We start from the raw sequence: 27,598 nt of genomic DNA, 5'->3' as shown, positions 1-27,598 counted from the left end.
GAGAACTGGGGATTGACGGCCCACGCACCCGCCCGCACCGCCTGTCGATCACCTGGCCCCGCCCCGCGCCGGCGCGCCCCCGGGCAGGCCCCGCCCCCGTCCCTGGCCGGGCGGGAAGCGAACGCGCGCTCTCCCTCCCGTTACCCTCCGCCTGCGGGGAGGCGGGAGGCGCGTGCTCGCGAGCTACGTGCTCGCGTACGTCACCGGGTTCGGCTACGTCCGTCCCGCCGCCCGCCCGTTGCCGCCGCCGCCGCCGTCGCCGCGCTCTCGCTTCGCCGGCCGCCGCCTAAGGGGGGCTGGGGCCGGGCCAAGTAGCCGCCGCCGTTGCCGGGATGCCACGGGTGTACATCGGCCGCCTGAGCTACCAGGCCCGGGAGCGCGATGTGGAGCGCTTCTTTAAGGGCTATGGGAAGATCCTGGAGGTGGATCTGAAGAACGGGTGAGGAGGACTGAAGAGGGGCCTGCTGTGTGGGGACGGGGCCCCGGCGGTGGCGGGAGGCCGCGGGGACGGGAGACGGACGCCTGCCCCACTAGGAGCTGCTACCGGCCATCTCCGGCTCCGCCATAGTAGCGGCGCCTCGGGGGCGCGGGTAGGCCCCAGTTCCCACTGCGCCTGCGCGGGTGGGGGTGGCGGAGGGATAATGGGAGCGATGGTGCGCCGCTGAGTGGGACGGGGGGAAGGAAAACCCGAGTGGGATTGGGCTGCGGGCGGGAGAGCACACAGCTCCAGGGCGGCCTGGGTGTTTCCCTCTCGGGACCTGGTTCGTCTCCAGCAGAGACCGACCTTTCCCTCTCTGAGGGTTGGTGGAAACAGATTTCCTGCTTCCTTTTCACCTCTTCCCCAGTTTACTGGGTCAGGTGGTCACAGCGCATCTCTCCCAGGGACGGGAGCTCTGAAAGGACCCCCCCCCCCTTCTTTTTTTTTAGACTTGCCATGTGCTATTCTTTTTTTGGGCGGGAGACTGGTTTGAATAGTCTAGGGACGGTTTCAAAAGTATCGGCTTGCGGTTCTGAAAGCCTTCACCGTTCCCTCTACAAGGGTAAATTAAAAGTCTTAGCCAGCTATCTTTTAAGACTGCGTACAGTTTCCATGCTGGGGTTTCCGTTCCTCGGCTTGCCAGGAAATTGCTCTGAGGTTGTCGAATTTGTTGGAGAATAGTGGCCACCATGAGTTGTCAACTCGTTGATGTAGACGGAGACCTACAGTTAGAAAATTGCTGACTTCCTACCCGGCTATGGTCTGTTACTTGTATTCCTGATCTACCCTGGTAGAACAGGGCCCACAGGAGCTACAAGTTTCAGGGATAACAGATGAGTCAGGACTGGAGAAGATATTCAACAGGGAAAACTGAGAACCAGGAAATGTCAGGTAGGACTTCAAAGACACGGATATTAAAAAAAGGAGTAGGGGAAATATTTTAGGGTACTAAACCTTGGATGTTAGAAGAACTCTTGGCTCCCCATCCCTCCTTTTTAAGACCTACTCTGCAACAGGTCTGACATGACTAGAGTTTATTCCCCAAAGTAATACTAGCAGCTAACACTTGAGAGGTTTATGAAGTTTTCATTGAATATTGGGGAAAAATCGGAAGCTAGAATGTACTCAAACTGTTGGCTGGGTTTAAAAATTCATTTCAAATTGATTGTTAGGAAGAATCACCTTCTTATTAAGGGAAATGTCCTCCATCAAGTGTTCATTATGAATGCTAATTTCTTTCAAAGTAGAAGGCTTAGGACATTCTTCATTTTGTACATTAGAGCTTTCAACTCTTAAATTGGGCAGGGGGTTGTTACTGTGATAAATATGTGTCTGAATGATTAAGTTCAAACTCCCAGTTTTCTTCGGAGCCCAGCCAAGTTGACAGACTAATTAAATTTTAGGGAAAGCATGGGGTTTGAAAGCAGACAGGCCTGGGTCAAATCCTATCTAAACCACTTACTTTCTATGAGCAAGTTACTTCTCTGATTCTGAGTTTCCTCATCCACCAGGAAAAGGAAGATTAGAGATAAGAATTGTAAAGCATTTGGCTTGTAGCTGTAAATGGTGTCTATAATCAAAGGGGTCTGACCATGATCATAAGGAGACAGCTTGTTAAGTGTTTAGTAACATGAAACCATATTTGGTGAGGTCTTTTCTCTAAGGTTACTCAAGTGATAGCAAGAAATGATGTTGAAACTAATGGGAAAATAATTAATGGAAACTAATTAATGAAATAAATATGTTGATAACCACCAAGATGGCTGTTGATGTGCTAAATGAAGAGAGGAGGCAGAAAAACAGTTCTACTCTTGAGTAAATTAAGTGCCTGCATTTGAATTAAGAAATGCTTGGTCTGTTTAAACTCAGAAAGTGAAACTTGGAGTGGTTTGTTTGAAATAGGCTTTGAAGTATGCGTTGACGGGGTCTTGAAGTGAAGTGTCTGGGAATAGTGTATGTCCTAACTGGTGATGGTTAAATGAGGAAGAATTTTGAAATACAGTTAAGTCTAGCTTGGATGAGTCTCACAAATAATTTAGAAGTTTAACAACATAAATCAGAAACAACTATAAGGTTTTACACTAAACATTCAAAAGCATGTGCTCTGGAGGGAATAATTGAGCAACCTGAGAAATTGTGATATAAGAGGAAGAACTACTGCTCCTTCCAGGAGCATATATACATGGGTCTCTAAGGGGAACTATTCATTTTTGCAGTTGTGCAGCTAAACCATGGTATGCATGAAATCTGTGGTTAAAAGTCAAAGGAATGAGGAATGGGAAGTCCTTTTAGGGATTTGAAGGCAGGTGTGACAGACACCGAACTGGTGCACCTCCTGGCAGCATTCAGGAAACATTGCAGAGAAAATGAGTTCTGAACAAAGTAGATAGACTATTTGAAACACAAATTGACTAGATTAGATGGCAGTAGTGCAGAGGAGTTTAAAAGGATGGCATAATTTAGCAACATGTGTAAATTTATAGTCCTGAAAACTAGGAAGCGTAATAGAGCTCCTTAAGAATCATTTTTAACACATCTGGATTGTGACTATTAGTATCTCTGAAACTGAAAAGCAGAATTTGGATGGTTAGGGCTTTGAAGATTGCTGAAGAGTTGGAAATTTGTAGAAGTGAGATTTATCAGTAGACAGTAGATAAGTTGAGCTGAAGGACTGTGTGTAAAGTTCAGAATTAAATAGGCATAACGCAATGGTATAAATAGAAAGGTTGACCAAACAAGGAAACAGATGAACTCTCCAGAGGAGATTTAGTATCCAGGAGAACATTTTATGGACCCTCTCGGGATCAGGAGAAGGCAGATGTATACAGGAGTGCATTGCCAGCTTTTATTGTACCAGGTAACCCTAATCTAGATTGCCTTTGTTTTAGAGAACTCCTGGAAAGATGGTTCAGTTTGGGACCACGAACACGTGCTGTAAATCTCCCACGACCATATAGGCCTCTCCAGATCCCCTCTGGTCTCCTCCATCCGTATGTGCCACACTGACTCCAGCAGGAGCACTGGGGGACCAGGGGTCAAGGAAGCAACAATATTAGCACCTGTTATAGCCTTCCAGCTCTGTGGTAACCTTTGCTGTCTTTGATTATTTGTGGATTCTGTGAACTTTCTTTTTTGTTAGTCACTTTTATTTTTTTCATGTAAAATGTAGATGGTTTTTTAATACAGTATTTTGCCACACAATATTATAGTCTTGCTCATAGATCTTTCTATTTTAATTTTTCCATATTTTAGTTGGTGAATGAGACAGATCATATTCTAGGATTATTTTATTTGCCTAGCAGCTGGACATGTAAACCCCCAAACCATTGAGGAGTTGGGGGGGGGGGGGTTGATTTTTTTTAGTTGGTTAAATGTGTGAATTAAAACTCTCCAGGGAAACTTCGCTATAAATTTCAGAACCTGTGTTTCATAATACAGTGAAACTGAACAGCCAGAATTTACAGAGGTGTAATTGGATTTTCATGATATCTTAAGTATTACCAAGAAGTTTTTTGTTTTCACCCTTTGCTTAAAATTCCTTCAAGTAGAAGATGCCTTAGTTAATTTTTTAAATATATTAAGGCTTTCAGTGAGTTGCATCGTTTTTCTGTTCGTCCCTGAGCACTGTAGGGCATTGTTGGTATCCTGAGATACTGGGATGAAATCTCTGCCAACCCCAGAACCTACACAGGGATGTTCTTTTTTGACTGAATCCTTGATGAGAGCTTGTTTTTCTTCTTGTTTTTTAAAGAGACAATAAGGAAAATATAATTGCTATTCAGAGTTATTGGTTTCTGGCTAATTGAAATGTTAGTTTGTCATTTAAAACCCATTCTTGGGAATTCCCTGACAGTCCAGTGGTTAGGACTCAGCGCTTTCACTGCTGAGGGCCTGGGTTCAGTCCCTGGTCAGGGAACTAAGATCCTGCAAGCTGTGAGGCATGCCCCACCCCCACCCCCACCCCCAGAAAAAAAAGCCCATACTTAATTTGTATGACATTTCAAAATACTGTTTTATTTCTGGTTAAAATTTTTTCATTTTGTACAATTTTTAAAATACAGAGGACAAAAAATTAAAAATGACACTGTCTGCACTTAGACTTTGCCTTTTCTTGCATGCACTTCTTCAGCCTCCTCACCTGCCTTTTTCACAAACTTGGATTCATACTGTCATGTTCTGCTTTGTAACCTGCTGCTACCTAACAGTCTGATCCTCTTCTTTGTCATTGAGTGATCTCCTGCAACCTAGTTCTTAAGCGGTACATAGTATTCCCACATGTAAATACTGTTTAATATAATGTACATAAGCAAAACCTAGTTGTACGACAAGGTGATTGTCTTTGGTCTTCCACTATTTTGTACATATATAAATATCTGCCATATAAATATGGCAAATATCCTTTATGTAAATCTTAGGGCAGATTCCTGATAATGGACTTTGGAGACAGAGTGTATACCATTGTCCCTCAGTATACTCACAGGATTGGTTCTGGGACCCGCTGCAGATACCCAAGTCTGTGGATGCCTAGGTCTGGTAGTCCGCTCCCCACACCCGCAGGTTCTATCAGCCACAGATGTGAAGAGCTGATTACACGCATTTTGAACTTTGGCTGCCTTTTGGTTTCCATATTATTTATATTTTCACTTGCCGTATTTAAGAGTTCCTTTTCCTGAACTTACTCTTTACCATAATGTTTTAATATTAGACTTTTTAAATTAGAATATCCAAATATATGTGTTAGGAAGTTATCTTGCAGCCTTTAAGCCTTATCCATTTAGCTTACCAAGCATAACAGATTGAAGAACTTTTAAAGAAAAGTAACTTTTTGACTGACTAGAAAATAAATACAGGTTCGTTGTAGATAATTTAGACAATACCAAAAGCACAAAGTAAAAGTTATCATTAAGAATCCTTTTAACATAGACAAGGTTTTATGTGCAATTTTATGTCCCTCTTTGTCTGCTTAATTTTTCTCACATATTTTTTTCTGTTACATTAAAGTTTTTCTCATAAACATCATTTAGTGGCTACATAAAATCCATTGTATGGCTGAATCATGCTTTACCCAAGCATTCTTCCTAGGTTGTCTCTAAATTCCTGCTGTTGTGTATAACCTTGTGATGGATGTCATGTGCATAAAACTTTGTTTACATTTTTAATCATTCCTTAGAACAGGTTCTATGAAGTAAAATGCATGTCACGGCAGGAGTGAACACTGAAAGCTCCCCATGGGTATAGCCAAATAAGTGTCCAGCAAAGCTGCGCCAGTGACGCTTGTACCTGCAGCGCGTGAGCTCACCCTCATGGCGGCTCATCAGCACTGAGCAGTTGTGTTGTTTAAAGTCTCTGTTAGTTTAACAGGTGAGATGGTTTCAGGTGTCTTACCAAGAGCTTTTCTTAAACGAATAAGAAATTACAAATGTGACCAAGTTGTTTTTGTACTGACGTCTTGCTGAAGTCAACATACCTCCAAAAATATATATATTAAGTATGTTGTCTTTTTTTTCCCCTTAAGCCATGGGTACTTTTTAAATTTCTGTCGTTGTAAAGAGTCAGTGCCAAGAAATCATCATGCTGTGATTTGACCAAATGTTACCTACCACCTTAAACTGCCCTGGCTTGAGACTTCCACTTCATGTTCCTGGTTTCCCAGTCAGTTTGTGAAAAGAATAAACATCGTCTATAGTAATCTGTCCAAGTCATCTTAAATCTTTAATCTCACTTTGATAGCTTTCTCCTCTTTTCCTGATTGAGGTATCAAATGAATAAAAGGGCCACATGAAATGTTCTTCTCTTCTTAAAAGGTAGGCACAGGATATAGACTAGATAAAATGTGGTTGGGTTCCCGGGATTTTTTGATTCTTCCAAGTAGTCTAAACAAGATTGTATTTTGGGTTCCTCAAAAGAAAGATGCTCAAAGCATCTGAGAGAATACTCTTGGGGATAGTATTTATGAATTTGTAAGTTAACACTGAAATTTTAAAATAAACAAGTGTTATCTCTAGTTTGTACTCATAGGGAAACTGAGGCACGGGAATTGAGAGTGGCTGGTCCAAGGTCACAAAATGAGTTACTGACAACTCTAGAAACTGAAGATCTTCTTTACGCACATACCAGGTACAGCATGGGTGGTATAGGTCAAAGCTGCCCTCATGTGGTTTCCCAGACAGTTCAGTCCTGTCCTTTGGGGCCTTGCCTCCAGGGCTGAGAAGGTAGTTCAGGTTCCACCTCCAGAAGCCCTTAGTCTCTGCACAGGCTTTCGGCAGACTGACATGGTACTGCCCAAAGTGAGATTGGTGCTTTGTTTTGTTTTAATGACATTGGCCCTGGGCAGAGACTGCTCCTGATTCTCCTCAGGCTGCTGTTTGAAGAGCTTAAGGGTGGCGTCAGCTTTGTGATGGCTGAGAACCAGGGTAGGATTTTGTGCAGGTAAAAGGAGTAAACGGTCTCTGTTGTGTTGTCATTGCTAGGGCTGTCTGGTCTTGGAGTATCCTGAAGGTGAGGGGTAGATTGTGCCCTGGATTTGCATGCCTGTGTTTTGAGGAAATGCCCCATATGACTTTTGCTGTATGTTGAGATGAAAGTCTGGAGATCCTGAAACAGCACCTCTGCATTCCTGAAGAAGCCCTCAGGGCCCTCCACCAGGGTCCCCAACCATGTCTTGTGCCTGGATGTCAGAGGCAGGCCTTCATGAACACTGGCCTCCAAGACCTAGAGGTGGGTGGGAGGACTGGAGGGAAAGAGGTGAGCAGGAGGCTTGGGCAAGGGAGTCAGGAACCACAGACCAGATGAACTGACTTTGAGAAAAGTTGCTTCTTGTGGATGAAACGAAGCTGTTGATCCATTAATGTTTAAGGAATGTGAAACATACATTAAAATATTAAGTGAATTAAATAATTTTCACGGGAAAGGCATCCCTAAGGTAGCATGGGGAATGGCATCTTTAACCCAAAACAAACAGAGACTGTGAGGCGGTTATGAGGGACGTGGAAAGAGCCAAGATGGTCCCAAGAGGCATAACCTCAGAGGCTTTAACGTCTGTCACCCTGCTTGTAGTGTCGTTTAGAGGTAAGTACAAACTGGTTTTGTTTGTAGCTTTGGTGTGGATCCAGATAGTGTTGTCTGCTGAGTGTACACCTTTGTTTCATTAACTGCAAGTAACAGTGATTCTGTCTTCCATTCCAAGAGTTTTCTAAATCAGCAGTATGACTTTTCATCTCTTTGAGTTTTTTTAATTGTTTTTAATTTGTGATTGAGTCTTCATGAACTTCAAGTGTGTCATCAGAAAATAAAGTTAGTCTCTCAGTCGTGTCTGACTCTTTGTGACCCCATGAACTATACAGTTCATGGAATTCTCCAGGCTAGAATACTGGAGTGGTAGCCTTTCCCTTCTCCAGGGGATCTTCCCAACCCAGGGATCGAACCCAGGTCTCCCGCATGGCAGGCGGACTCTTTACCAGCTGAGCCACAAGGGAGGCCCACGAACACTGGAGTGGGTAGCCTATCCCTTCTCCAGTGGGTCTTCCCGACCCAGGAATCAAACTAGCGTCTCCTGCATTACCGGCAGATCTTTACCAACTCAGTTATCAGGGAAGCCCCATCAGAGAATAGTTGACCTCTTTTGAGACTGCTTAATTTCATTTACCCTTAATGTTGATAAGTGTCAGGAAATTGAAATGCATGCAGACGTAATTGTTTACCCTCCTTTAAAGAAAGGAGCCCTGTTGACTTTAAAGGTCACAGTGATACATTTCATTATGACAGGGTTTATGGTTGTGATAGATTGATCCACAAACTATTTACAAGTATGTTGCTTTCTAGCGGTAGTCCCATTTTATAGGGTAGGAATATGGTAACTGCATAGTGAAAGTGAATTTTCTTAGTTCATTTTTGAAATAGTTTTGGATAGTTGGAAAAAAATGGTAAATAAGCTCGTAGACTGGTTGCACAATAAAACTAGATTTGAATTTGGTTATAGATTCCCCTCTTCCTCCTGCTTTCTGAAGGAATTTTGTATTATCACTTAGTTTTTAGAATAATGATTATTTCTGTTCTCTTTTTCTCACTCCAGTATGTGAATATTCTCTCAGAGATGGGCTGGTGTCTTCTTAATGACTTATTATCTTTCTGTATATTCCTTGACTGGTGTTGAAATTTTAATAATTGACATATAGGTTTGGTTCCACTAGTAGCTTAGAGGATGTTCACAATTTATCAGTATCATACACATCAGATGCAGAAATTCCTTGTCATTTAATATTTCTCATAAGATGCTAATATTCATGTAGACATTAGTCTTCCACAACACATTTGATGTGGCTGATTTTCTGTGCTATAGCTTATATTTCTCAAACTGTTTACTCTTTGGAGCACTTCTTTCCACTGACGTGGAGACAAAAGAACATGGCAATGGAGTGTTGATTTTAGGTAAGGACCTAGGTCTAAAGAATCCCAGATATTGAGTAGCCTTTATTTAACTGCTTTAAGTCTTCATTTCTTCATCTGTGAGATTATCAGTAAAGCTTAGAGTTGTCAACATTATTATAGGGAATAATAATATATTATTATTATATGCAAAGGGAAAGAGGTGGGCTAGAATAGTCATGTTAATAGTGGTTTGGAAGGAAAAAAAAAACTGGTTTGGAGTTAAATTATAGATGCCTTTCATCTGCAAAGTATTTTTCTAGTTGCTGCTATAATCATTTGTTTAATTGAAAGTCTGTAAACCTTATCATATTCTTTGATTTCTGGTCTGTTTTTTTCCCACACCATTCATGCTTATATTTTTTGGTCCCAGTCACCATTCCTTACAAAACTAAATGCATCCTTAAGTACATAATACTGTCAATATCCATTCACATTTACCACCTCTAGGCCCAACTTTCCATCATCTCTATGCTGGTCTAATTTTTACTGAGCCTTAAAACCAAAGACCGATTCCAGGGGTTAATATGGGGCCTCCAGAATGGGGACTGCACAGAATAATCTTATTTTTCCTCTATTCTTCTAGTCTGTTATGTTCTGAACCCACACATGTTTTCGGAAGGACCAGATGGCTGACACTGGCTAATGGGAACCAAAAGAGGAGTGAAAGTAACCTGGTTGTCACATACCCCAAGCTTAGAGGTTCTTCACCTGCCCCATCATCAGTTTCTTTTTTGCTCTGGAGAATTTACCCGACTGTATCAAAAAAAAAAAAATGTTAATACAGCCTGGCTTATCTGAGATTAGATTATCAAGCCAAGCAGCAGCATTTGTTGAATTTGAAAGAATTACACTCAGGACTGTGGGAGAGAAGAAATACCTGCCTTTACAAAGGCAGTGTGACCTTGTGGTAGAGCTTGGGTTTTGGAGTCAGATGGACCTGGGTTCTAGTCCAGCTGTGCTGCCTAGGAACTCTTTGACTCTGTACAAATTACCTAACCTCTCCCAGCCTCATTTTCTCTTTGCAAAATGGGAATAATAGTAGTGCATTCTTCACATATCATATGAAGAATGAGTGAAATATTATAGATGAAGTATTTACTTGTGCCAGGCACTATTTAGATACTAGCATTTGTTAAAGAGCTCATAATCAAATGAGAAGATAAGCACAAAGGAAAAAGAACAAGGCTTGACATTTTTCTACTGTTTCAATTATATTTTAACACTGAAAGAAATAGGTGAGACCTAGTCAATTCTGCCTTGATTAAAACTTAATTCCACTATGTTCTGTTAAATCTGGTGGAAAAGGAAAAAAAAGAACAAGGCTTGAAAGGTCACCAAAACATTATCATGTAAAACAAAAAATTGAATAAAAGTGCTAATGCAAGTTTCTGGGACTCATGGAAGAGCATTCTCAAGTCTACAGAAGACAGTGGTTCTGTTTCACCTTGTGTAATCAAGGCAATCCAGAGTTAGAGAACGGATCAAGAAAAACCTTTAGGAGTCAGTGTAGACCTCTGAGCAAAAGAATGATACAGCAGCTGGCTTTCCCTGCTACATGTGAACAGACAAGTTGACTAAGTAAAAGTAGCCACATTCTAGAGCGAAGTGAGGTGAGACCTTCCTTGTCTACCAGAGAGGAAGAGCGCGCCCCGAGAGCCCAGCAGCGTGAGCGCACTGTAGCACGGGCAGTGCGCCGAGTGGGTCACCAGGGGAGCAGTCAGAGGCCATGACAGGGGGTTAGGAGCGAATCTGACGGTCGGGGGACCGAGAAGAGAGGAATCATGAGGTAGGTTTTCTTCTTTGAAGGTGGGGAAAGATCAAGTGCAGACTGAGATGTGGCCAACGTTTGCAGACCAGGAATCCACACTAGCTCTAAGCAGAGAGCTCTTGGTGTGCGGGAACTGCCAGTGTGCCGACGTGAAAAGAGCCCCAGACTGGGTACTGGTGAGCCCTGAAGTCGCACCCCAGCTCTGCCACTCAGAGAGCACGGGTAAGTCATCCACCTTCCACGGGTGGCCGTGATGGCCCTCCCTCCTCGGAGGCTAAAGAGAGGGAGGCCGGAATGCCCAGAGCAGCCTCCTTCCTGTCTCAGGATAGAAAGGATCTCAGGAACCCACTTTGTGTGTAGCAGCTCCTAGTGGTGGGTTACATACAACCCCCAGTTACTGGGATCGTCAAATTGCAACCATAATCCGTGACCCAGGGCAGTGAATGGGACATTGGTCAGTTTTACTTTGAGGTCCTGACCACTGCTTCCCTGGAATTTTGCAGACCTTTAGTACTGGGGATAGTAACACAATTGTCACTCACAAGCTTTCTGAGTTGGCCTCACCTGAGCACTAGAGAGTTGGCTGCAGAAGTGCCTTTCTGCAGTTTTCCCAGCACTTTATACAGAGAGCAAGAATTTCTGTTTTTTACTACAGTCCTGTCAGTGTGCCCCTTTTGCACCTCAGAACACAGACTGGCTGAAGCACAGGACCAGCACTGAGTGCTTTGAAAGAGCTGTTTTGATTCCTATTCACTGAATGCCGTTTCTTTCAGGGTAGATTTAAGGGCTGTGCCCTTAAAGTACATTGCTTTTGACCCTAGTTTCAGGGTTCAAGCCACCCCATGGGTTAACTTCAACAGATGAAAATTTTTCCTTGGCTACAGCAACATCCCTAATCCTGACCAGCCATGGAGGTTCGGTTCTTGCCAGTGAATGTGGGAATGGCTCACCACATTGGGAAAACAAAACTCACATCCTGCTGATGGTTGGCTGAGGACTGTCATGTCCACATACAAAGAAAAGCATGTGGCACAGTTTTAGGACAAAGGTGAGCAGAGATCCGCCGTGGAAAGGGGCAAATTTTTCTTATAGAGAGAACATCCAAGGCGTGCCCCGTGGTAAGCAGCGCTGGCGGGTGAGGGCAGGCACACGCATGGAGGCTTGCTTTCCCTCGCCCCCCAGCCCCACTCCCCGTCAGTCAGCTGGTGGTGCGCACCCCCTCAGTCACCCCCGTTCAGGGAAGATGTCTGGAAGACAGAGGTGGCCCTAAGCCCTCCCTAGAGGGGTCAGGCAGACTCCCCAGCCTCTTCAGTAGGACGTACACAGTGGTATTGGGGACCACTGGTGTAGGTTATTAGGATCAGGGGATGTGCAGCAATATCCCAACCTTGGGTGGTCATTTTTCTTAGGTGAAAAACTGGTTAACTTTTCAAAAACTGAAGTCTTGGAGTACTTCAGTTTAAAAGCATGTCATTCCAGCTCTAGCATTTCAGAGTTCCGACAGTCTGAGCAATCCATTAGCTGTTGAATGGGGAAGACCCGAGCATTGGCAGTAATGTAAGAATGGACTGAGGTTTAGAACAGCCCACATAACTCAACGAGGCTTTTGTTTGTGGTGTCCCAATTACCTGTTAATATTCAGTAAGAATCATGGTGCCCGCTTTTCTTAGAAAGTGACAGGGATTCCTCTTCTTCATTTTTTGACCAAATTTGTCAGGATTAAACATAATCTAGAGGAAAACAGTTTGGGGAAAGGCAGTTGTAGAGGAACACTGAAGAAAGGAATTTTTCTTTTAATTGGAAAGATTTGCATTCAATAGATAGGCCAGGCTTTCTGTTCTTTTACACAAGCGTAGAGAGAGGGCAGATGTAACATCTGAGAGTCAAGCCAGAGGAGGCATACGGATGGGGTTTTTTTGGTTTGTTTTTATCAGTCCCTGCCTTAGAGGGATTTTATAGTTTGTCATGGGTTCATTCTCCCGAATTCCTTCATCTTCATTCTCATACTAGAGTTACTGAAAGATGGTTGTTTTTAATAGAGAAGAGGAAGGATGTCTGCAGCTAGAATTAAGAAATTTATCTGCTAGGTTATGACCATAAGGCTTATATACAGGTCACTTTAGCGGTATGTCTACTTAAGTACACGCATGCCAGCTCATAGTGTGCATGCATGCGTGTGTGTATTTTGTATCCCTCTTTTGGCAAAGAATTCATGAGGAGAGTACTTTAGGGGAGAGAAGATCAGTTTCATGGTTTTTTTGCTGCAAAGCACAAAGGAATTTTAAGATCTATTTAGAAAGATTCTCTGATGTTACCAGGGAGAGCTTTACTTTCTTAAAGGCACAAAAATTTAATTCAGAGACAAACTATTTAAATAAAACTAAAATTCTGTCCCATCATTAAGCCAGAGGAGGAATGACTTTTCCTACTTTTGATGTTAGGAGAAACCTGAGAGAGATGGAGTGTAACTCCCAGGATTCAGAGAAATAAAATGGTTTAGATGTGCCTTCAGAATTGGTTTGCAGTGGAACCCGGACTAAAATCCAGGCCAGTTCCTGCCGCTCCAGTCTTAATGGAGTTCTGAGGTCAGGCCACAGTCTGGACATCTGCTGTTGTCATTGTTTAATGCAGTGTGCCTCAGTTTCCTCATCTGTAAAACAGATAATGGCACCTGGTTCTTGGGTACTGTGTTTATTAAGTAAGTAACGTTGTTTAGTACAGAAGTTACTTAATAAATATTAAGTACCATTTTATTGTTGCTATCCAGTCGTCTGCCTGATTTGGGGAACTCGTTCACTCCACTTACTGAATGAAGTGAGGTCATCCTTTCAGTAAAACAGATCTACATGAACAGTGATATGGTGGAAGCAACCCCACACTGATCTGATCTGATCTTTGCTTACAGAACAGGAATCATACCAGGCATGGTTTATGGTGCAGGAGGATATTTGACTTAGTCTTCCAGGCCCACCCAGCAAGTCAAGTGACAGAGAAGAGTGACAGTCAGGTCCTGATTTAATCCTTGGACTGGACTTTCACATTAAAACGTTACAGTTAGATTTTGTGGCTTTTCACAGAGTAATAGCCAAGATTTTTCTGTGGGATAAATTATATCTTAATTCAGCTGTTTTAGTAAGTGGCTAAGATATCCCCGAAATGTGGCTACTAAGTAATCTGCTCCTTGGGACTTCTTAGAAGTGTAGTAAATATTAGGGAAGAACTGCAGGGGTCATTTTCTTCTGACAACACAAATGGGTCCCTACACCTCAGAGAAAAGTTTTATTGGGAAGCTGTGCCTTGCTTCAGCCTCAGCTGCAGAGGAAGGTTGATCACTGTGAGCATTATTATTATTACTTTTTTTAGATAATTGTGCCTCCACTTAACAGACTGTCACCTTCCCTCAGAGGGCAGGGTGAGCTCTTAGTGTGCGCAGGGTGATGCTGGAGTCTGGGACGATGCTCTGCCACAGAGTTCTGACCTGAGCATCACTTGTCAACACACATCTGGCTTTCTGTTTCAGGTTACTTGCAGGGTTTGGGGTTTTGCATTCTCTGACTCCCAAGTGGTTGTAAACCCTAATTGTTTTGAAGAAAACAGGTGTTCTGTGATGTCTTTATACAATCCTCACAAGTCAGCCATTGTCCTTCTGACATCACATCACACGACTTAAGGGCATTGAATGGTGCTGAGCCAGTGTGAACGCTCAGAGGGGAGGGGAGGCCACTTCATGCCCGTGTTGGATGTTTTCTCTCATCCCTCTGTACTTGGCATCTGGGCAAGTTGGCAAAGCAGACCTGTGACCAGTCTTGACAGTTAAATTAAGGAATGTACTTCTGGGGGCAAGGAGATGTTTTATTATATATTTAGAAATAAACTAAAGTAGAAAAAATTTTTTAATTAGCTCTTTAATTTTGTCTCTAAGAGTGATAGTGTAGCTTTCCTGAAGACCCAATCTACTTGGGAAAAGGCAGCTAGCTGCAGTGTATTTTATCTGTTAGAGATTTTTTATGATCATAAAGCACTTTTTAACATAGTAAGTTGCTGATTTGGAGAGGTTTTACTTGCTGTATCAACTATGACAGTCATGGTCAAAATCTTTCTTACTAAGCTGCTTGGCAATTCCAGCTTATGGAAGTGTGAAACCATGTTTTTAAAGTCTTCATAATCCGTAAATTGAGCCAGCTGTTTTCTGAATTCTGTTATTGCAGAACATTTCCCATTAAACACTGGGTGTTTCTGTGTTACTTTTCTTTAATGGAATTGAGCTTCAGTGGCTCTTGAGGTTTGAATGCCACTCACAGACATTTCAGCATAACAAAGTTTTTAGCTGTACATTGTCACCTTGAGAGACTCTCTAGTAAAGGAAGACTTCCTCAGTTTTGGTTCTCTTAACATGTTGCTGAGTACAGCATTACCTGCTAAAGGAAGTGGAATAATTTGGTCAGGCTGGATGAACTTCTGGCAAGTTTTTTAACTTGTTTTTAGTTTCAGTAGGTTGAAACCCAGAGGAACACCAGTCAGTGTCTGTGTACATAGTTCTGTTAAAAGTTTAAAGCTGTTGATTGTAACTTGTATGATTAAGATGATTATGGTTTTTCAATATAGGCAGTTCTCACAAAGCTAGACTTTTAACAGCCACATCAGACCAAACTTAAGTTTATTGATAATACAGTTTATAGGGCATTTGTTTGACCTTGCTTCTAAATATCTTACAAATTTTGCATTTTGGTTTTATAAGTTTTTCCCTTCAACAGGCATTAATAGGATTGGGATAGGGGGTTGTTTTCTTTTGGATCTGTGTTAAACCACCAAACCTGTTTGTTTGCTGGGAAATTCCTAGCAGTACTATGTAAAAGAAGTTTGCACAGTTGTATATAGATTTTAGAGAATTTTAGCCTACCTGTAAAGCTCATGGAAATGAATTTGTAATATCATGAAGAAGAGAATAGCTCCAAGTTTTTTTCATTGGTAGTGTTTAGAGTAGTCAATTCACCTGTGACTCGTTTAGGTAGAGAAAAGGGGACTTTAAAAGCTTTTTTCTTTCGCTGAGGAGAATTATAGTACTTTTTTTTTTAACTTGGCTTATTACTCCAAACATGATCTAACAGTTAAGACACAGTGCCTGAATGTAGGTCTGACTATTCTCTAAGGTACTACTTTGAGGCTAAAGCTAAAAAGATGAGTTTTTACATGATTTGAAAGAGCAGATATTCAATCTTGTAGGATTACATATTTTAACACCTTATACCAAGCATCCCTGTGGAGGTCTTTGCATTTGCCACCAGCTACTTGGGGAACAGAAGAAATGATCTCTGTATATTAGCCAGCCTCCGACTAGAAATACAGGAGTCAACCTTGAGAAATCTCCCTGCCCTTTTGCAGTGCCCATGGACACAGAAGTGAATGGTTTCAGCTAAAAGGGAAGAGAAAGCCGAGCCGTAGTCTGCCAGACCTGCCTGACCTTTGCTAAGCATGAGCCTCAGTGCTTTCTCTTTAATGTTAGTGAAACTGAGTGGCAGAATGGTACCAACCAGGGTTTTGTTTGCTCTTTTCTAGATATGGGTTTGTGGAGTTTGATGATCTGCGAGATGCAGATGATGCTGTTTATGAACTGAATGGCAAAGACCTTTGTGGTGAGCGAGTAATTGTTGAGCATGCCCGCGGCCCACGACGAGATGGCAGTTACGGTTCTGGACGCAGTAAGCATTTAAAGGGCATTTGTATCGGTGACATGCCTCTGTTATTAAATGTTAATTTTTAAATTAATTAATTGATTAATGTTACATTGAAATGTATTGATTATTTAAGCCATTTGTTTTATAAATGATGTATCTTTTTAAATGTAAAATTGCAAATAAACATCTTTAATAATGTTTAATTTTAATTAAATTAATGACATAAATTTCTTGTTTTAATACTTTATAAATATGTTTAATGATGTGTGTTTGTGTTGTTGTTTTTTTTTCTCTGTAATGCAATTGTTTAACATAGATTTAACAAAGACCTCAATGTTTTAATTAAAAGAATCCTTTGAGGCTAAGATGACTGCCTGTCCATTTGCTGACCTTGGGTTACCTTTCCATGTGTGGCTCTTTGAACCATTGTGGCCCTTGGCCGACCAAAAACAGGAAGCCATGTGACGACCGCAACCTTTCCCCATTAGACCTGGGTGGTGAGGATCCCAAGGGTTAGACACAGATGAGATTAAACTGAAATAGGTGCCTGAACACTTTTTTTTTCCATATAAAATATTCACAAAAACTTTAATCACTGTGAGTAACACCAGTAACCGATTTAGTAATTTGGTTACTTATTTCTAAATTGTTAATAGTTTGTAATTTATGCATGTTATTTTTAAATATAAGTATTAATGAATATATATACTTACAACTTTGTAAATTAAATTAAATTTTCGTGTTAGCTGATTGCTTATTTTAATCTAGATTAGAATTAAGGGTGGGGATAGAGTTAAAATACATATACTCTTTGGGGTGGGGGTAGATGGTATATTTAATAAGGGGAATGTGTGCTGTGTTGTTTTTTCTTTTTCCTCCACTGAAGTAATCTCATCTATTTGAACCTTCCAAAGGTGGATATGGTTATAGAAGAAGTGGCCGAGATAAATACGGCCCTCCCACCCGCACAGAATACAGACTTATTGTGGAGAATTTGTCAAGTCGGTGCAGCTGGCAAGACCTAAAGGTTTGGGCCCTGTTAACCTTCTGGGATACAGTTGGGCAGGAGTTAAGGTTGGGAAAGAGGTCATTTTATACAGGCCCAGGCACACCGAGAAAGCTTTCCCAAAGTATCTTAAAATTTTCCGATTAAAGTTTCCACAGGAACACAGTCAGAATCTCACTATCCTGTATGTTACAGGACCGGCATGCCAGGGACAACCTATATTATATGAAGTTTTCTCTATGGAGAATGTTACAGAGAGAACACAGTGTAGTTTTGCCCTAATAAAAGAAAAAATTACAACTAACGGTGTTTCCTGCAATATTAGTTGTAATATGCAAGTTTGTGTCAGCTTCCAACATAGAGCCTCACTGGTGAAAATAACTATCTGACTCATGTCCTTTTCTAAGTTTTATTTGTTTTTCATCGAATTTGTTTATTGTTACTATTTTTTTTTTGGCCACGGGGCTTATGGGATCTTAGTTCCCCTATTCCTGCTGAGGATTGAATCTAGGCCCACAGCAGTGAAAGCCCTGAGTCTTAACCACTGGACAGCCAGGGGATTCCCTGTCCTGAAAAAGTTTTAATCTCAAAAGGGAAAAAACCTTATTTAGTAGTGTCTTAATCTGAATGGTTTTAGGAGGGCAAATGTAAAGGACGATTGGAGTTTCCTATCTCACTTCTTATTAAACAAGTCATCGCTAGCAAAATGAGTGAGTATTCTTAGGGTTAGCAAAACATAGTTAGGAATCCTTCACATTCAGGTAATCTTATCAGTGTGCTTTCACATCTTTTTTTTTTCTTTCTTTCTTTTTTTAATTGCTCTCAACAGCCTTTAGCTGACAAAGATGAGATGCAGGAAATGTTAGTTCACAGCTGGTCTTAGCGGAAGAGCTGGGAGTAAAACACGTGCTGGTATTTTTTTCTAGCACACTGTTGGTTGTTAGTATTACAGCAGGCCCTTACTGAGTGTCTGCCAGCAAGACTGTGTTCCCCGAAGAAGTGACTCCAGTATTCTGAGAATTAGGATTGAACATTGTGAATTAAAACTAGAAAGACTTTCACATTTGGGGTTGAAATGGAGCCTAGCCAACATCCACAATTGGTATTATGCTTCCATGCGCTTGGCAACTTAACTCAGGAGAGGAGAGCAGTTGAGCTGATTTCCTAGGAAGTCAAGGGAGCCTTCAGAGCAGGACTCAGGAGCCCACCTGCCTAGATGGAATCCCAGCTCTGCCACTTAGCGGTTATTTTACTTGAGCAACTTACTTTCCTCTTGTGCCTCATACTCCTGAACTATAAAGTAGGATTAATATTCATGTCTGTTGTGACAAAAAACTAATGCATTTTTATATGAAAAGTTGGAATGGTTCCAGGCATAATAAATGCTAGTTATTAACCAAGAAAATGCAAAATAAAATAAGCGAAAGGAATACTGTCACTTTTTAAAATGTGTAAATGCATGCTACCCAGTGGTGGTGTTGAGATGAACATTGGTCGTTTCACCCACAGAGTGGGTGGTACTAAGAATTTATGTTCTGAAGTCTGGCTGTTATGTTCAGATCCCAGCTCCTTCGCTTAATATTAAGACCTTGAACAGTTTGCTTAATATCTCTTGTATTTCATTTTCCTCATGTGACTGTATATAGAACTGTGTTAATTAAATCCTGCTTATCAAACAATGAACATTCAATATGTTAGGAGCTGTTATTAACAACTTGGAAGTATGTTAGTATCTCAGCTTGCCCAGGATAGTCCCAGGTGTGGCATAACTTAATAACATTTTCCTTACTCTTTAAGATGTATCCCAGTTTGGATGATAAATCATTGATTTATGGGCCTTGTGCCTTTTGCCCAGAATCGCCACTCCTGCAAATAATTCAGTTGAAGTAAAGAAATTTTTGTATGAAGATGTTCATTGCTAGATAGTAGCAAAAGACTATATGTAAAAACTAAAAGTCCCAACAATTAGGAAGTATTGGACACACTAATTATGAAGAATGTAGCTTATGTTAAGACATGTATATGTTTTATGACATCATGAGCAAAGGAATAGTATCAAACAGCATGTATTCAGTGTTGGTAACTTTGTAAAATATGGAGAGGAAAGCAATAACAAAACGAATTGCTATGGGATATTTATGTATTCATTCCACAGATAGTTATTTTGGGGTATATATTATGTATAAACAAACATGGGGAAATTGGCCACAAGACCCTAAGTTTTTTTTTTTTTTTTTTTTTTTGACCCTAAGTTTTAAATTTATCCAGATTTCATTTTCTTTTTAAACACTAATCACATCTCCTGTGTTCATCTGGCGTGTTGGTTGTATTCTCTCCAGCCAACAATTGGATTATATTAAGTCCTCAAAGAGAATGAGCAGAGAACCTTACAGTAGTCATTACAGAAGCCAGGGGTGGACAACACTCTTCTGTTGTCTTTTTGTCTTTACTAATCCATTATGATATTGTTTACATTTTACCTTAGATATTTATCAGCAACTGTACATGTCTTCAATAAGAATTTATAATGAAATGTAAAAGACTTGACTTACATGTAGTAACTTGAGTTTCTAAAGCTTCTATGATCAGAGAACCTACCACTAAAAAAATTGGGAAATGATAGTTAACTAAAAAATTTTATATTCAATTTTATATTCAGTAAATTCAAAACTTTATATTCAAACAAAACAGTTTAAAGGAACAGTTAAATATTTGTTATCTCTACTACCCACCTAATGTCTGATGCTTTAAAGAACCTCGGTAAATAGTTGGTGTGTAGCTGGAAATACTTAAGGTCAACTTCATTCTGAGAAACCTGACATTTCTTCCTAAAGGCAAGGGAAAACTTTGATGGTGATGATTGTGTTAGGTATTTTCATAAAATGTATCTTAACCTATTCCGGGATTTTGTTTTTCTTAGGATTATATGCGTCAGGCAGGAGAAGTGACTTATGCAGATGCCCACAAGGGACGCAAAAATGAAGGGGTGATTGAATTTGTGTCTTACTCTGATATGAAAAGAGCTTTGGAAAAGTTAGATGGAACAGAAGTCAATGGCAGAAAAATCAGATTAGTTGAAGACAAGCCTGGCTCCAGAAGACGCAGGTCCTACTCCAGGAGTCGGAGTCACTCAAGGTACTGTTGATGTCTTCAGGTGTTTCAGCTTCCTGTAAATTCATTAATGAACACGTGTTGTTTAGTCGCTGAGTCGTGTCCCACTCTTTGCTCTTTGTGACCCCATGGACTGTAGCCCACCAGACTCCTCTGTCCATGGGATTTCCCAGGCAAGAAGACTGGAGTGGGTTGCCATTTCCTTCTCCAAGGGATCCTCCCAACCTAGGGGTCAAACTTGAATCTCCTGCATTGCAAGTGGATTCTTTAACGTTGACCCATCTGGGAAGCCCCAAAGAACACATAGATAATCCATTTTCATTGTCCTGTGGAAGTCTTCAGTACTGTGGTTCTATCTGGTTCAGTAACTCAGAACTTTGACCTGAACATTTATTTGTAAAACTCTTGAACACTTTTGTCATGAGTACAAATAGAAGTAAAGTCCTTTCTCTGAGGCAGGTATCAGTGACCTCCTTTCACATTTATTCCTGGGTCCCCTAGATTATACCATTACTGGGGGCAACATGACCACTGGCCCATTGGTTACTCTCCCAGATACTCCAGCTACTCAGGAACGGAGACTGTGTCTTATTCAACAGCTGCTCTGCAGATGGACCAGACAGATACAGTCCATGCTCTCTTGAAACTCAGTCTAGTGGAGATGACGGGCATTGAGCAAATAATTACCATCGTGCTCAACATGTTAAAGGAAAAGTATACAGCCCAACTCTGAAGAACTGCCAGAGGCTTCCCTGAGGACATGTCATAGAAACTGAGCCCTAAAGATTGTGTTGGACATGATGGGCAAAGAGAGGGGATAATGCCTTTTTAGCAGAGAAGACAATGTGTTTTGAAGGCCCTGTTGGGGGAACAGGCAAAGCAGAGAAGAGCAGCTTGCTGTGAGACAGCAAAGAGCCAGTTCCTGCTGAGCCACAGGCCAGGTTGAGGGTTAAGAGCAGTGGGAAGGCATTAATCTAAGCTTTCCAGGTTTTGTTATTTTGTTTATTAACTTTTCATTATGGAAAATATTAAATATATAAAGCATTAGAGAAAATATGAACCTCAGCCCCCTTATACTTATTGCCCATCCAGCTTCAGTACTTTTTATTTTGCCAGTCTTGCTTCATCACTCCATCCTGCTGCACTGTTTGAAGGCAAGTCTAGACATCCTGTCATTCCATCTATAAATACTTCAGTGGGTATCTAACCTTTTAAATAAAATCATGAAGCCATGTCACAACAACACATCTGTATTCAGCTTTCCCCAGTTGCCTCAAATACATGTGTATATTTGTAGTTGGTTCATATTAGAATCCCAGTAGGTCTACACATTGCAATCAAATGACATGTGTCTCAGTTCTTTAAATCACAACTATCTCCTCCTTCACCCTCCTTATTCTCCATGCATTTAGTTGTGGAAGAAACAGTGTTCTGTTTTGAAGATTTTCCACAGTTTGAAAGTTTTCAGATTGTATTTTTCTGGTGGTGGTAGACACATCCCTTTATCTTATCCCACATGTTTCCCATAATGTTGTAGTTCGATCCTGAGGTCACTTAGGGTAAGGCCAGGATTTGAGCAGGTGCTTTGTACTTCTGTTGCATCCCTTGTGTGGGGTCTGGATGTGTCGCTTTGAATGATGATAAGATTTGTCGGTGTGAGCCGCCCGTTACGCAGTTCTGCAGCAGTCCACCTCACTGTGTCAGTGTCTGCTGATAATCATCGCCTCACACCATTCAGTAGCAGTTGTAGCATGATGACTTTCTAATTTTCTCATTCTTTGTGCATTTAAAGGCATTATTTCTGTGAGGGATGATTTCCCTCTTTTGCACCCTTTTCCTACCACCCTAACAAAAAATTTGTATAAGAAAAGGAAAATAAAAGTTGATACATTTATTTACCAATTTCCAGAACATTGAATGTGCCCAGCAACACCCAAAAGTGGTGATGAAATTGCTTGTTTAGCATCATTTTGAATAAATTCTTGGATCTTTGTATATTCAGTGTTTGATGCATTGCAGTCATTTTTTTATGCTCAAATTATTCTGTCTTTGGTCATCGGGAGCCCTTCAAGTTGGCTTTGGTGTCTTTTTTGGTTTTGTTTGATTTCTGTGTGAATGCGCTTTACTAAATATTTACGCAAATTTTTCATTACAGCATTTTTAAACATTAAATGTTGACAGAATAGTTCATGAGCATTCGTGCCCTCTTTGTAGCTTCAACAGTACTGAAAGTTTGCCTTTCTCTGTTTGTAGACACACCCTATGCATTTACTTTGCTGTACCATTTAAAGAGAAGTTGTAGAAATTAACACTTCACCCCTAACTACTTAATAATGTGTCTCCAAGAATGAGATTAACCACACTTACATTTTCTAACCTAATGACATTAATGGTGATTCTATAAAGTCATCTAATGTCCAGGCTGTATTCAGATTTCCCCAGTTGTTCATTGATGTCCGTAGAGCTCTGTTTTCTCCTGGCCAGGATCCATCCAGTCATGTATTGCAAGGAGTTGTTGGGTCTCTTCAGTCTGAAGTCGTCTGCCTGTATCAATCCCGCCTGTCCCACCCCGTGACATTTACTTTTCTTAGTCTGTTTTTTTGACTACTGCCTCACATTCTGAATTTATGTTTTTCTTTGTATTGTTGAACTTATACTTCATTTCCTGAACTTCCATAAATTGGAAGTTAAGTCTAGAGGGGTGTGATTGAGATACAGACTAAGCATTTTGGGCAGTTCTTTCATAGATAATAGCGTCCAAAAATCTTTGAAAGTCACTTTCTGTCACGGTGATATGTCCCATCTTTGCTTTTCCTGCAAAAGAACTGGTCATTTTCCCCAAGGAACCTTGGTTTCTTTTGGTAGGAAACAATAGTGTACAGTCTTGGTACTAAAGGTTTTTTAAACTTGAAGTGTACAGTTGACCCTTGAACAAATGGGGGTTGGGGCGCCAGCCATTCATATGCAGAGTTCCCACACCCATGGATTCTACTAACCGCAGACCATACCTGTATATTAAATAGTATTGCAGGCCATGCCTGTTGAAGAAAACCCCATATGTAAGCGGACCCATGCAGTTCAAACTCAGGTTCTTCAAGAGTCAGCTGTGTTTTTTTAAAAACAGCTCTCTGGTCTCAGTGAATTGCATGACTAAGTGAAAGGCAGAGAGTATGCAGGAAGGCCAGTTAGGGGTCTGTGTGGTAGCAGGGAGTGGTGGTGGCTTGGGCAGGGTCGGGGCGGCCGAGGTAAGTAGAGAAGATTAAGAGGAGAGTCAGTGCAGAAGAGGGGGAGGGAGGGAGGCAAGTCCAGGACTGCTGTGGTTTCTGGCGCCAGGAGCTGGTGAAGCACAGTGGCCTCTGGTGGGAGGAAGGAAGCAACCCAGCAAAACAGCAGGTGTGGGGGAGACGGGGGTTCAGGATTAGAGGAGTGTTTTTGCAGGTGACTTATCTCTGTGCCCAGATTGTGGGAGAGAGTTCGGTTTCAACTTTGTGTCTGGAAACCGCCAGGGTCATTCGTGTTAAAAAGATGTCTTAATTGACTTTTCACTCGGTGTTTTGTCAGCAAGTATTAAAAGTACATATTTGTGCCCCTAGGTCCCGCTCTCGGAGCAGACATTCTCGGAAGAGCAGGAGCCGGAGCGGCAGCAGCAAGAGCAGTCACTCTAAGAGCAGGTCCCGGTCCAGGTGGGTGTTCCTGGGGTTCATGCAGGGCCCACCCGCACCTCCTCCCGCTCTGATGCTCACTGTGTTCCCAGCCTCCCCTCACGCCAGTTTTCTTAGCTCTAGGACTGCAGTCGTGGGGGTTCGGAAGGCAGTCCTGGGCCAGAGCGAGCCGGGCCTTCCCTTGTGGGGCAGAGCTCCACAGATGGCTGTAGTCCGTCTCCTCTGACGGGGCCTGACGTTTGAAGTCCCACGCAGCGTCCCTGTCCCTGTATCTCCCCAGGTCAGGCTCCCGTTCCCGGAGCAAGAGCCGAAGCCGCAGCCAGAGTCGCAGCCGCAGCAAGAAGGAGAAGAGCCGCAGCCCCAGCAAGGACAAGAGCCGAAGCCGCAGCCGCAGCGCCGACAAGCGCCGCAGCAAGAGCAAAGACCCGGCGGAGGAGAAGGTGCAGAACAGCGACCGCGCCGGCAAGTCCAAGAGCCGAAGCCCCAGCCGGCACAAGAGCAAGAGCCGCAGCCGCAGTCAGGAGAGGGGCGCGGAGGAGGCGCGGGGGAGCGCGAGCAGGAGCCGAAGCAAGGAGAAGAGCCTGCGCAAGAGCCGCAGCCGCAGCCAGGGGGGCAGCCGCAGCCGCAGCCGCAGTAAAAGCAAGGACAAGAGGAAGGGGAGGAAGAGGAGCCGGGAGGAGAGCCGCAGCCGCAGCCGCAGCCGCAGCAAGAGCGAGAGGAGCCGGAAACGGAGCGGCAAGCGAGACAGCAAGTCAGGCAGCGGCGGCGGGAGCAGCAGCAGCAGCAGCAAGAAGAAGAAGAAGGAAGACGCTGACCGCTCGGAGTCCAGGTCACGTTCCCGCTCGGGCTCCAAGGAGCGGGAACGCACCAAGTCCGAGTCTGGCCAGAGGGAAGGCCGAGGGGAGGGTGAAGATGCCGGCGCCAATCAGGAGACCCGGTCCAGGTCGAGGTCCAATTCCAAATCGAAACCAAACCTTCTGTCAGAATCACGCTCCAGATCAAAGTCCGCCTCAAAAACCCGGTCTCGGTCCAAGTCTCGGTCCAGGTCTAGGTCCAGATCGCCCTCCCGGTCTAGATCCAGGTCTCACTCGAGGTCCTAACTGGCCGCGGCCACAGCTGGAACTCCCCGAGACGTCTTTTTGTACATGTTTGGTAGCCGTAGCACAAGTGGTTGGAGTAGAACATACGTCACTACTGTACATTTTTAACTCCCCTAATGGTGTGTCTACAATTGTTAAATCTAAGTGCTTCCTCTCCATAAAGCCTCCTGGGGCCAGGCCTTCCTGCTCGACTGAAAACAATCTTCTCTTTGAAAACCCCTTTTACTCATGGCCCACGGTAGAATATCCAAAATGCCTTGGCTTTCAGGCCTGGCCTTTCCTACAGGGAGCTCAGAACCTGGATGGCTTTAAGGCTGGAATGATGTCATAGGTAGGTATGGTGAGTTCAACCATTTTGCCCTTGGATTGATGCCCTTTGATGTATGCCATTTAGTGAAAGTGCTCAGTCTTAAGTTTCCTACCACCTTGGTTTCATATTTTTGGACTTAACAAAGTTGTGAATAGCAAGCACAGTCAAGGAAAGTTGATACCTGCAGTAACCCATAGGAAATAAATTGTAGAGTTCCATATTCTGGTATTGTGATTATATTGTTTTATATTAAAAAAAGAAAAGAAAAGAATTTTTTTTAATTTTATTTTTCCCCGTCTTGCAAAGTATAGTGACCCCTGTTTCCATTAAATTTGAATAAAGACTATTTTTGCTTGACAAAATTTCATGGTGCTTGAATTGAAGTTGCATTTCCTCATCTATCTTGTTATCTTTCTTTCTTAGCATAAAAAGTTCATGGTATAATCGCTGTTTTGTTTCTTGAGATCACCCATGGGTAGGAAGCCAACACTTTGCCTGAAGGATTTTTCTCACCCAACAGAATATGGTCAGGTTTCCTGGAAATTTATAATTCCTTCCTCTCAAAACACTTAGAGCCAAGCTGATGAGAAGTGAATCAGTTTGGCAACTCGGCATCCCTGAATGAGCTCTTGAACAAAGTTGTCTCTTCTGTGCTGTTTGTTGAGGGTCTTGCCGTGAACCATATGAAGCGTGTGGTACCTCCTTGTCTTAGAAACAGGATTAATCAAAACCAGAAGAAAAACCATTCAAGAGCCTTGTCCCACTTATCCCCTGCATCACTTGTCTGACCCACCTCTAGAGGAGGTTCCAGAGATACAGTGGTTCTGGTCTGGCCTCCACCCTTGAGGGGCTGTAGAAAGGCATCAGTCCAAGCCAGAGGGAAACCAGAGGGCCTGTGTGACTCTGCAGCGAGCTTGGGAGGAGAGAGCGCCGCTTTGCAGACTGCTGCCTGTGCACGTACTGGGGGCTGTTCCTAGACCTAAAATACTGTCCTGGGCCTTGTATAGCCCATACCCTGTACACCTCCCAGGGAAGACCCAATCAGTGTTTCTTGCCTGCCTGGAGTTTGGTTGCAAATGGTGAATACCATTAGGGTTAAAGCGGGCACTTGGAGAAGGGAGTTGGAACTTCGCCTAGGTTCAGAGACAGCACTTAGGCTGAACCTTTGGAGACAGCAGGTGGGGTCAGAGGCCTTATTGAAGGAAATGGCTGTGAGCAAAGCCACGGAGCTGGGAAAGCATTGGGTGGGGCACTCAAGAGTGTGTACATCTATCATGGGGAATAAGAGAAGGAGGTTTGTCAAAGTGGATCAGGTCAGAGGACTTTTAAATTTGTGGAGGAGGAATTCAGCCTTTGGGGAACATAGAAGATACTTAAATAGAGAAGGCAGGTTGTAGAGCTGTGCTGCTGGAAGGTGGACCTGAGAGCTTTCCCTGCAATCCTGTGTCATCCTGACAACGTGACAACTCCGGCCCGTAGACGTCCCAGTGCCTCAGATCTCAGGTTGGTCTCCAGTTGTTAAGTCGCTCAGTCATGTCCAACTCTGCGTCTCCAGTAGATGACAAGGATTCAACATTCCTTAATTTTATCCCTGTAAAGTTGTAACTCATTGGAAAAGACCCTGATGCTGGGAAAGATTGGGGGCAGGAGGAGAAGGGGACGACAGAGGACGAGATGGCTGGATGGCATCGTCGACTTGATGGACATGGGTTTGGGTGGACTCCGGGAGTTGGTGATGGACAGGGAGGCCTGGTGTGCTGTGGTCCATGGAGTCACAAAGAGTCAGACACGACTGAGGGACTGAATTGAACTGAACTGAACTGAAGGTTGTGAACATCTGAGGGGTTTTTTCCTCCAAGTTTAAATTTTTTTAAGCCTAATTTTTAAAAATTTAATTTTACAAATCTCTAACACAACTTTCTTCCCAAATTATCATTGTTCATATTCATTTTTAAACAGTTATGTTGTGTTCATGTAATTTAATGAACTTTGTCATGATATCCACCCACCCCAACAACTGCTAGGTTAACATTGGTAGAATCTATGGACCAAGCTCTGTTT

General features: G+C 42.6%; 1 protein-coding gene across 1 annotated transcript; it reads left to right on the top strand.

Moving 5' to 3' along the window:
* The first annotated feature begins 226 nt into the window (after positions 1 to 226).
* Positions 227 to 25,902, top strand: SRSF4 (serine and arginine rich splicing factor 4). Its single transcript, XM_061148399.1, has 6 exons — positions 227 to 439; positions 16,230 to 16,372; positions 17,263 to 17,375; positions 20,275 to 20,489; positions 24,059 to 24,148; positions 24,408 to 25,902. The coding sequence occupies exons 1-6, from the start codon at positions 333 to 335 to the stop codon at positions 25,225 to 25,227; spliced, it is 1,488 nt and encodes a 495-aa protein (XP_061004382.1). The 5' UTR covers positions 227 to 332; the 3' UTR covers positions 25,228 to 25,902.
* The last annotated feature ends 1,696 nt before the right edge of the window (positions 25,903 to 27,598 follow it).

This window comes from Dama dama, chromosome 8 (genome assembly GCF_033118175.1).
Source record: "Dama dama isolate Ldn47 chromosome 8, ASM3311817v1, whole genome shotgun sequence".
Taxonomy (NCBI): domain Eukaryota; kingdom Metazoa; phylum Chordata; class Mammalia; order Artiodactyla; family Cervidae; genus Dama; species Dama dama.
Note: the sequence above shows the minus strand (reverse complement) of the source record. Positions and strands in the feature narration are given on the sequence as shown.

Bases quoted from the DNA above. Each gene is read 5' to 3' on its own strand.
- SRSF4 (XM_061148399.1), top strand. From the start codon at position 333: ATGCCACGGGTGTACATCGGCCGCCTGAGCTACCAGGCCCGGGAGCGC. The intron at 16,373-17,262 runs GTAAGCATTTAA...AACCTTCCAAAG, and splicing joins CAGTTACGGTTCTGGACGCA to GTGGATATGGTTATAGAAGA. The intron at 17,376-20,274 runs GTTTGGGCCCTG...TGTTTTTCTTAG, and splicing joins GCAGCTGGCAAGACCTAAAG to GATTATATGCGTCAGGCAGG.